This window comes from Plutella xylostella, chromosome 16, assembly GCF_932276165.1.
Source record: "Plutella xylostella chromosome 16, ilPluXylo3.1, whole genome shotgun sequence".
NCBI lineage: Eukaryota > Metazoa > Arthropoda > Insecta > Lepidoptera > Plutellidae > Plutella > Plutella xylostella.
The window spans coordinates 4,918,256-4,930,301 of NC_063996.1; the positions used below are offsets into that span (position 1 = coordinate 4,918,256).

General features: G+C 35.6%; 1 protein-coding gene across 5 annotated transcripts in view; it reads right to left on the minus strand.

Annotated features, from left to right (window-relative positions):
• Positions 1-6,506: 6,506 nt before the first annotated feature.
• LOC105381118 (LIM/homeobox protein Lhx1) overlaps positions 6,507-12,046 on the minus strand; it is a 44,327-nt gene continuing 38,787 nt past the window's right edge. For 3 of the 5 annotated variants that reach the window (XM_048626403.1, XM_048626402.1, XM_048626399.1), the window contains exons 6-7: positions 8,180-8,438; positions 6,507-7,891 (exon numbers count right to left, since the gene is read on the minus strand). In XM_048626403.1, coding sequence (XP_048482360.1) covers positions 7,734-7,891; positions 8,180-8,438 — 417 coding nt within the window. In that variant the 3' untranslated portion in view covers positions 6,507-7,733. Of the gene's footprint in view, positions 7,892-8,173; positions 8,439-12,046 lie in introns of all 5 variants that reach the window. The other 2 variants (XM_048626401.1, XM_048626400.1) reach the window with 2 other exon arrangements.

Below are 12,046 nucleotides of genomic sequence, written 5' to 3' on the forward strand. Positions count from 1 at the left end.
TTATGCAGAATGTTAGTTATGGTCAAATGTAACTTTAGCAAAGTTCAATAAAGTAAATAAAGTAATGATACATTTTTTTATTGAGTGGGGTGCGTTAACAGCTCCTAGTCATTCAGCTAGAACACACGTGTTGTCGATGACATTTGCGTGCGAGCTCGCCATTGGTCAGCTCATCCCCCATGATCTTTGCCGACATTTACACGAAAACTACAATTCTGAAATTAGAACTCCCGTCGTTTGTTTCGAGTCTACTTTTCGGGAAGTCCCCGGAAATAATAATTATGAAATCTTCATAAATACTACTGCAGTATAAATAAACTTTGTAAGTGCAATAAAATCACATAAAAAATGCATTTTTAATATGATTTTATGAATATTTATGTGATTTTATTGTCTTTACACAATATAAAACTGTAATTTGCAAAACTCGTAAAGTATAAAGTGAGCAATTTGACGCTACCCAGGCTGTTCTAGAAACAGTTAGTCAACGATTACTAGTGTACGCTGTGCAGTTTTACGATACATAATGGTTTTTAATTTAGCTCTTGATTTCTCATATTTTGTACTAAACACCTAGCTCACATAAGTACATAGACTAGGTCTAACTCTCTTATACCTTTGCTACACCAAAATGAATAAGTAATAAAAAATTTAAGTTACTGCTTATTCAGGGTCCAATAGACGGGTGATAAGACCGGACGACGGTCCGGTAGACGGTCTTATCACTTAAATCGATTTCTTCCATACAAACTGGTACAACTTGGTTTTCATGACGATAGTTAAGTAAGTTTAATAGGTAACATCTAACAAAGAAAATCTAAAATATGTGTGAAGTTGCAATAAAAATTAGCTAATTAAAGCAAGAAAATAAAATACACTTTTACATACCTACCATCAACCTTCTACCAGAATTACATTTCTCACACGGCGCGAGCACGTAGGTACAGTCAGATACAAATGTACATGTTTTAATGCGATTGAAAGGTACAAATGTGTAATATGTAGGTAATATCTACTGATAATATCTACAATACACTCATACAATATACTTTTTTTTTTTTTTTTTTACTGTTATACATATGTATATTGTATACAATAAAGTGTTTAAATACAAAAAAAAGTGTTTAAATACACTCACCAGCAATGAAAAAGTTTTCATTTGCACTTTCAAAAGGCCAACAGCCCAACATCAAACGCCCCATTTTTTCAATAATATAATTTAAATAATTTAGTTAGTTAGTAGTGCATATTTAATTTTATCTAGTTATAAGTTTTGTGTTAAATGTTATTTAAATACATTGACATATATATTACCAGCGTAGCCTTTTGAAATCATTGTTTAAATATTTGAAAAAAATATTTACGTTTTTAGTTGGCAGTATTACCAACTTAAAAAAAATCGCGTTCAAATTTAAAATTAAAAGTTTTAAAAATTGCGACGATTTGGTGCCTATGTGCATTTTGCGGATGGAACTTTTTCTTTGCTCGCGACAGTAAGAAGCCGACTGTACAAAGCTTAGGTAGGTAGGCAAGCGGGGCAGGCGGCGGGTAGGCGGGTAGGCGGGTAGGTGTGGAAACATCAGTCCTCGTCGATATCCAATCAATCCACATTGGTCACAGACAGCGCAGCGGGAGCGAACTCGGCCGCATCGCAGCGCAGGCTGCTCTACTACGTAGGCCGTCGAAAACGTAGACTTTTATAGTTTTCGACAAACTATTAAATCTGAATAAGGTGTACAGTTGCAATGCAGTGTTCTGGAGGGCCACTCTATATGAAGAAAAACGCAGTTTCGGAGCGTTGCTACGCGATTTGCTCTCTATCTCGTTGTAATAAACATGCCGATTGCATGACAGCAGAGCTCTCTGTTTGTTTTTTGTCAGTATAGAGTATTTGAACACTGCGTTGCAAAGTCGTAGACATCATTGACAGTTTTGTGGGGATATAGAGATATATAGTTTATTTTATGAATAAAATTTTAGAGTCGCAGAAAGTCGGTGGTAAGGAGAAAAGTTATTCTATGATAGAGATCAGTTACTTAGTTTATATGAATCTATAATAAAATTTATTTATAAACACATTTTATTAATTTAATAGATTATGGTAAAAATACTAAATTAAATTGTTTATAGCTACACGAATAAATGTAATGGATACTTACATTTTTAAAATAGAGCATCTTGCCAGCCACACAACTATTCGATTTACGTGGAGTTTCCAAGTGGCATTTCTTCCGAAAAGATATCAGCCATTTTATACGTCGGTAGTTATACGACTGAACGACACGTTTAGTTCGAACATTTTATGTTTATGATCGCACTAAAATGGATAAATGGTTATGCAAACTTTTTTTTTTGGCGAAAACCGACAATTATGAGAAATGAGCTTGTAAATTTGGAACGGCTGAACCGAATTCAAACCATCCAACATAGGTTTTGTTACAACCATGGAAGTAATATGTACTGTTGTAAGTACGTAAGTCATGGAAGTAATATGTAGGTACTTACGTACAACTAAGTACTTACTTATTACTTCCATGGTAACAACTTAACTACCCCAAAAAAAAGGTAGGCAGGGAGTGGGAAAAATTATTCGGTCTTCTTGTTTTAATTACATATTATATAATAAAATACAAAGCACCTCTTAAATAAAACTTACAAAACATTAACAGACTAGGACAAATTTACAAAAGGCGGCCGAGCGATTTCTTACAGGATCGTCAATTTAAATAAATAAATCATTATTATTATATTTATTTTGAGCTTAATACAGGGAACCTTACTATGTCATCGTGTAATAGATCTTCTGTGAAAAAATATGCTCCTACTTTTCAGTTATCATATCACACACACATATATACTTACTCATAGAAAATCAACATACAATAACCATTCCTAGATTGGGTGGGCCGGCGTATCAACTTCATTAGCTCATAATCTTTTTAATTTCAACATATTAGCATAACTAACATCATTATCAGTCCATAAATTGTCCTTTTTCGATGCGAGACCATTATTATAGCAACTTTCAATCGGGATTCGATCTCGTTTTGTCATAAAAGAGGTCACATTTTGACTTCATCAGCGTAAATCAAATATTGGGGAATACTTAACAAGGAAGTGATCGAAGCCAATCATATTTTTTTTTTTTTTTTTTTTTTATCACTCCACAGACTTTATGTCCGTGCCTTTTTGAGAGATCAATATATTGTGAGAGTTTGGTTGTTTTTTATCTTCATCTTTTAACTACTCACTACTCAATGTGGAAGCTTATAATATATATTTTATCTTTTATATATATATATATATATATATATATATATATATATATATATATATATAAAAGATAAATTATATAATAGGTATATTATTAATAATTTATTTATTTTTTTGCACTCCTGGAGGAAAATCTACACAGACACCTGGGAAGGGGACCCAGGTAGTGTCGGCCTTTAACCGACTAAAAACCCCCAGTTGTGCATTTCTTGTTTTTTTTTTTTGTTTTTTTTTTTTTTTCTTTGTTTCACACAGTCACACTTACAATTATAATGGCAACAAACATTTGAAGGGTAGGGCCAGTGTCAGCTGTCTTCAGAGAACTTAACAGACGCCTGTCAGTGGCCACACACTCCTTTTGTCATCGCTGTTGTTTTGCCTGGTGTTAATGTGTGACAGTGTTCTTAAAACTATCTTAATTTTATTGGTTAGTTCTTATACAGATAATATTAATTCGTGATATACTATACAATACCTACATATCAAAACTATACAATACATGCTATATACTATACATAACAAAACTATAAAATACATGCAATACTGTTTGGCCGTCAATATAAAATTAAAATCAAAATTCTCCTATTCCGCTCCAATCATATTAAATCAGAGTTAAAATCTCGTTAAAGCATACCTAATCAAAACTTTAAAAAATCAAACCTTAAAGCTAACCACAGAATCTATTTAGTATGGTATGTTTTACGTTAATTAAGTACGAATTATCCTAAACAAAACATCGTCTTTGGTAAGTACTTACATTTGGAGATTTGAAGATTCAATAATTGTCGCACGTAAAACTAATAAGCTCCAGCTTTTTATCATAAGTGTAAAATGTGCAAAAACAAAATAATGAGATGTACCTAGGTACAATTCCAATAATGAGCACCTTGATAACTAGTAGATACCTATCCAGATAGTATATTTTCTAGTCCTAAGTCCAAGAGACACCCGATGATTCCTGTGGGTAGATATGGTGCAAAGTTCAAACAAGAACTGATATTTCCAATTATACCGAGGCATTGGAGACCGCAATGTCAATTTCAAGTTGGGTGCTTCCATTCCGATCACCATTATTGCTTGTATTTATTTATTTACAGAAAATTATTGAGCAGAGATGAGACTTTTCTAAAATCATTTCGGATGCCTTATGTCACCAAAGTTTCCATCTTCGAGTCTGGTGCAGTATTATTATGTCAACAAATGATAAAATAATTATTCCGATATTTCTCAGTGTACGTATTCGCCACAACTGTCCTTTTGCTGCCAAATCGCATTCACATAGTTAAATGAATTTCAAAAAATTTGAAATGAATGTGATAAAGCAACTTTTTTTTATAGAATCATCATCAGCCTATAGCAGTCCACTGCTGGACGTACGCCTCTCGCAAAGCACGCCACTGGATGCGATCTATAGCTTTATTTTTTTACAGAATATCCTTTCATAGATGATGTGGGTCAGTTGGGAAGCGCCCCCCCGTGGGAAGGCGCAAGTGTCTCGCCCTTCCACCTCCGAATTCCAATTTTCGTTTATAGCCCCGCGGGCATCCCCCTGTACATGCGACCCATCTTACCCACTATACAGAGTGGAGTATTATCGGTGGCATTAGGTAAGCTTTACGTGTGAAATTGGAAAATAGGCTATTTTTAGTTTTTTGTATTAAATAAGACTGTAGAGTGAATTATTATTAACATAATGAATAGTATAGTTACTTATAATAAATATAATATTTGTAACATAGTTTCTAACGAATTCTTTTTGACGTGTAATGTAAAAACTTACCAATAAATATGTTTCAATGTTTCAATGTTAGAGTGTGTAGAGTCTACAACGTTACATCTGAATTCGCAAACAAAAAATGCTGTTGAATTCCATAGGTAGGTCACAAATATTATGTACTTTACCTACCAGTTTCCTAAAATGTATAGTACCTTTTCACAGGTGACGCTGATGTGAGTAGCTCAGTATGTCAGTTACATTGAACGGGAAACGGGAACTTCACTAATAAAATTCTAGCCTGTATATTAGTTACCATTACCACATTTCATCCTAATCCTAACTAATATTATAGATGCGAAAGTAACTGTGTCTGTCTGTCTGTTACTCTTTCACGCCAAAACTACTGAACGGATTTTAATGAAATTTGGTATACATACGGTCTAGACCCTGGAAAAGAACATAGGCTACTTTTTATCCCGAAATTCTCACGGGAAAACTTTATAAGGCGAAGCGAAGCTCGCGGGAACAGCTATTTAGAATAAATGAAGATTTATGTCGCTACTCGAAGCTTCAGCTTCAGTCTGTATATTATGCCTAGAATATATATATATATAGATTTATGTCGCTTCTACTAGGTTTTGGTGTTGGTATTTTTCCGATACCTTTATGTTTTTCACGTTTTTTCATTTTTCGTTTTTTTCCCGGATTAGGAAAGAGGAGTTCTATGAGATTGGAGGGTGACATCATTTGCACTTTGCTTCTCCACTGAACCATCATCATCACTAGACATAGGCCTCTCCCGAGCAGCACCAAAAGATTCTGGGGTGTTATTGCGAACTCATTTGTACGAACGAACGATTAGTCCCATATTGGTTTGTTCGTTCGCAAAAAAGAATTCGCGATAAGTCCTTACTTCCTTCTTCATCCAGGCATTGCCGGCTACCTGTCTAACCATTTCCCTACACTACACTTGGCTGTTCCTGGACTTCACTTGAGAATTCGTTTCTTCAATAGATTGTCTCGGTTTATCAGCATATAAGTAGGGCCAGCTTACTGCCACTACACTGAACATTACTAACCCCTTATGTACATTCGTGGGCAATGAAAAAGTTCCGGTGACAATATCACCAAATTACTTGTATCTGAACGGATAAAGCTAGCTTTATGACGCCATCTACAATCCTAATCCTAACTTCCTAACTAATATTATAAATGCGAAAGTAACTGTGTCTGTCTGTCTGTCTGTCTGTTATTCCCACCGGGAATTTTTTTTAAGGCGAAGCGAAGCGTGCGGGAACAGCTAGTAATGAATAATTCTTTGGGAGAAGAGAAGAGTATTCTAAGTGCATTGTACTTATTCCAGAACGGCAATATGGTTCGCAACCTATCACGTGAGTACAAATGCGCTGCGAAAAGTGGGAGGCTCGCTTGTGAGCCACCTCTGACTACCCCTTCGGGGATTACAGTCGTGAGCATGTATGTATGTATGTAAGAGAAGCAAAGGAAAACAAAATTATATTTTTTAAATAGATTTAATTCTTACAGACAATTCCATTACAATTTTATATATTTAACACTAAATACCGACAAGGAGTATGTACCACATATTAACACTTAAGAGCTACAGTACATACAATACATAAGTAATAAACCTGTTTTTAAATTGTATTTTATCATTTCAGTAAATAAAACATTTTATACGATAAGTCAGTATTGAAGATACAGCATAATGCATTCTTCTCTAGTTTATTTTAACCAAGAAAAGAAATAAAAGGTATGGATGGATAGAAAAATCTGACCCATTATCATGACACGGGTCTAATGCATAATTAATTCAACACTCACTTTATGAAAATGGAAGAAGGTACATAATAAGGGTACAAAGGTATTGCAAGGAGAATTTGCGGAAAATAATTGAAATAAGAACATAATATAGATAGGTTCAATTTAAAATTATAAATAATTATTAATAACTATGAAATTTATAGGCATGTGCCTGTAGATATTATTTATTAATTATGTATATACAAAATTATATTTACATCTCCTGATGCATGATACCTTTAAATGGCGGTTCATCGTTAAAGTGACTTAAAATCTAAATACCCAATACATAATACTCTCTACTATTGTACTTAAATATGAGAAAATAAGATAAAATACAAAATAAAACATATAAAAACTGTTTTACCTTATCGTAGGAACCAAAAGTTATATTTATAAGCATAATATAGGTATTTGTCTATTACTTAAAACTAATCTTAACCGTTTTGAGAAATAAATTATTACCTCTAATAAATTCTTATCAATTTAATAAAAACATCTTTCTGTACAAATAGCCTAGCAGTATTCACATTAAGTACCTAATTTATTCACAGACTTAAACTATAAGATCAAAACATAAATATGTATAAATCTAAAAGCTTTCCAAAGAAATGCAAAATAAGATGCAGGCTTTAGAGGTTGTTACTTAATCAAAGAAATTAAAGTCTTACAAATGTTTTACAAAATGATCATTCACACAAATAAAGATGAAGACGCTCAGTCCACAAACCGTAAAAAACATTTGCTTGCAAGTATTTGTAGCACCAAACTGACGAAAGAGTTCGCAACTGAAACCTTGAAAACGAACCAAGGAGTCCACGCACTTTACAAAACGTCACTTCAAAACTTTGAGTCACAAGTCCAACTGGTAGCTTAGCGAGCCGCATCATTCGTGGAAGTCGCGCGGCTCCGGCTTCAGCTACCAGACCAGGCCCTCGGGGTGGCCGAGGGGCGGGGGAGCGTCCCCGAACGTGAACTCCGGGGACGAGGGCCTCGGAAGTACCAGGTGGTCAGGAGGCGGGAACTGCTCCGGGAACTCGCCGCCCGGCAGCGACTCCATGCCGCCTGGAAAACGACCTGCTCACGTTACTTATTGCCTGGTACTTTGTGATGGAGTGGAATGAAAATTAATGGGTTTAGGTAAGTAGGTAGGTATTTAAAATATATTATATCAGGTATATTATGATGTGGCAATGGTTCTATATTAAGTATGATATGTTATTTTAATACTTAAAATATTGTATCTCATTATAAAACTAGGGGCCCTTAAAATACTTGACGTTTCACATGCAAAGGACCTTGAACTTTTTCTAACAAGATCCCCATCCATGTGGAACATCAGATATTGTGTTTACATACACCAACCTGGCTGGTTGAACGGCATATTGGGCGGCGGATGGAAGAACGGAGCGTCAGGGTGGAACGGAGGCCCGTAGCCAAATTCGAACTTTCCATCGGCAGTCGCGAAGTAGGGGAACCCCGGAGGGCCCTCTTCCAACCCCCCGGGGGAAAGGTTCATGGGGAACCCCCTCATTTTCCGCGATGAGCCGAAGAATGGTCCTCGACCCATGGACGTCAGCTGCTTCAACCGCCGCTCTTTTGATCGTTTGTTCTGGAACCACACCTGCGGACAAGGAGGATTTGATATTAGAAATGAGAATACTGACTGGTAGTCAGGCATAGAGCAGCCTAGCTGGATAGAAGATGGATTGGAAGATTCGAATTTTGAATTTCGAAACCGCTGGCAATCGATACACACAAATATTATGGCACAATCCACACAATGCACAAGCCAGCAACCGCACGCTGTATTGTTGTGGTTTTCGGATCATGAAAAGGCATGGAAAGCGGCAATATTATCATCACGTTACCAGCATGTATTTTCACATAATGTAAGTGGCCGACCATACCAGTCTAAGGAACCGTCTAAAACGTGGAAACCGTGCAGCATTCTTAGGGTGCTCGCACACAATTATCGATTCACCGAGGCGGCTCACGACGTAGTTTTTTGCGGCCATTAGTGTCAGAGTTGGACACGCGATTGGTCGCGGGCGAGTGTCGCGTGCTCGGCCGCGACAAATCGGTAACTTGCTAACGGTGGGCGACTGTGTCGTGTCGCGCGACCGGTCGCACAGCTACGTCATACGCATGTTTCACTGAGTGGCGTTTTGTGGCAGGGTTTTATATAATTATCAGTGGCCACAGCATCTATATAGATGTTTTAGGGTTTTATAAGGGCTTTGATAAATAATACTACGAACTGGGCAGTAGTATCATAAGGAGATTTATTGAAAGTTATTGGTAACATGTGATTGTCGTTGTGAAACCGCAAATGAACCGCTACTGTGAAAATGTATCTAGACTATTAATTTAACTAATATCATAAATGCGAAAGTAGCATTGTCTGTCTGTCTGTTTCACGCTTTCACGCCAAAACTACTGAACGGATTTTAATGAAATTTGGTATTTGGTCTAGAGTCTAGCACCACCATATGTATACCAAATTTCTAGACTCTAGACTCTGAGAAAGAACGTAGTCTACTTTGTATCCGGGAATTCCCACGGGAAAACTTTTTAAGGCGAAGCGAAGCTAGCGGGAACAGCTAGTTAATAATAAAATAATGTAAACGATAGCAGTGGTACATTAGTAGGTACATCGTGTCAAAATGGTTAATAAAAAAAAGTAGGTAGGATATCCTCTTAATCGTTATTCTATCAAACAAATTAGCTCGACAATTATAAACTCATTTTACAACTAGTAGCAGTAATAAAACTTGTTAATTAACATACATAAATTTACTGAAGCTAATGACGATAGCTAGACAATTAATCCAATCTATTGTTTAAATTCTAGTTAAAAAAAAGTCATTTAAACAAACATTTTAATTTAAGAATAAATGTGTGTGACTAATTTGTGAAATTGCATATTTTTCAGCAAGTCATCAGTCGTGTGAAACGATGCTGAAAAGTTTAGTCTAGTTTCTGAAGAAATACGTAGGTTAATGGATTTTTTTGTGCTTGTTACTTTAAAATTAGTAAACTTACTTGTTTACTGAAATGTTAACTAGAGCTGAGCTGAGCTGAGCTTTTACAATGTAATTTAAAAGCATCTAAAAAAGCAAACAAATAATTGTGGTCACTGCTGGTCAGCCATCATAAAATAATTTCTCATCTCACGTAGTTAATACTGTAGCTATGGAAAAAAGAGGATGACATGTAATCATCATCAGCCACCTAATAAAACCACAATAGGTTACTTCGTGACTCGTCTACATAGGACTACGATCATAATATAGGGTCACAATCACAATACCAGACAAAAAAAAACGATTTCCCCAACCATTTTAACAGAGACACACAAACACATTTAACTAAAAAACTTATAACTCCGGTCTTTATCCATGAGGGCTTACGAAACAACAGAACAACAGCCTGCGTGCTGGCAGGTCTTTGATCCGCCGCCGCCCCGGGAGGTCTACTCCTGCTTCACGAAAGACCAAGTTTCGGAGAACTGCCATGCAATCAGTACGTTTAATGCAACGAGATAGAGTCTTAATTACCGCAGCAGCGCTCGGAAACTTCGTATTCAGAGAAGCCGGAGTAGCCCCCCCGCTGCGCCCACGCAGCTCATTTGCACTAAAATCACATTAAACTCTTGTTCTCGGGTGAGAAGCAGTAGGGCCCCGACACTGGACTGATTTTGATTAACTATATTTGAATACTTGTAATGAGGTGGGTTTTGTTCATTGTGTTCAATTTAGTCTTGAACATTTTCATTTTTGACGGAGTGTAAAGATATATTTTTACAAGCACAAAATGTCAGAAGTTAAAAATAATATTCTTATGTTTAGCTAAGTATTGATGTCGATTCTGAAGGCAGAAATTCTAATTTTAACGCTGTCAAACTAAAAAAATTGAAACAATCATAGAGTCGAATTTTAAACAAAGAAATTTTGGTTTTGACAGCTCTAAATTAAGAATTTCTGCCTTCAGAATCGACATCATTGTGTTATGTTATAGGTATTTAGCTACACCTACAATAAATTTTTCAGCTTATTACTTACGTAGATAATCCAGCAGAATGCAAAAAACTGTATTCTGTATTCACAAGTTCATAACGCGATAAGCGCACCGATTTTAATAAATTTTAATAACAAAACAAAACGGTGCTGATTTATTTTACATCCGCCATAAATTTGTAACATAAAATGTTGGTACCTTTGTGCGTTTTGTGTTTAAAAGTAAACATACTAAACGTTATTGGTCAATATTTTATCTGACTAGACACCGGACTGGTATGAGCTTTTAGATAAATAGCGTAATTAGCAACTGTACTTAGAGCTTACAGGTGCTTGGGCTTTATATTAAAGTTGATACCACACACACAGTAGACTAAAATACATTGCCGGGTATGTATGGTAGCGTAAAAAGTTACGCGAATATTACAAGAGAAGAACTATAAATTAAGATGATAAGATACAAAAACTATGTACAATTCTAAGTTACCTACATTATTATTGCTTATTTATTTCTTTGATATGTCTCACTTTTACATTATTTAACTGTCACAAGGTATTAAGAACGAAAGAGACTGGCGCCCCCAACACAGGGTATCCTAGTAGGGGAGCTAGGGATCTTAGTTTTACTAACATGTACTCTTTTTTCGAATCTAGAATAAAGAAAGAATATTTATTTAAGAAGCCCAGCAATGTACCTGTACGTGTACTAAAAGCTCGCACTAAACAGTGTGTGAATCAGTCTTTATGATTATGATTATAAATTACCTATACTGCTTGGTTGTAAAAAAATGTTTACGTCCAACGGTTAACTGTGATTTAGTAAAAAAGAATGCAGTGAAATTTGGCAAAATGCTAATTAGTAATTAGGTACATTCTTGAATCCTGTCGTAAATCTTTAATATTGTAACTTATTAAATATTCGTTGTAAAGTGTACCGAAGTAGGGTGACGTCACGTGGCGAGTCCGTGGGACGCCCGCGGGACAAGCCGCGCGGTGCTAAACGCCATACGTCATGCGCAGGCGCATGCGAATAGGGGCTATTCTGTATTAAGGTAGGTTTTGTTTTAATTACTAATTTAATGTACTTATAGGTCCTTACTGATTATGTTTTTTTAATAATGATATTTTTTAAATTGAGTTTTAAAAATATATACTTATACAGACGAATTGAGAACCTAATCCTTTTTTCAATGTTGGTTAAAATATATTTGTT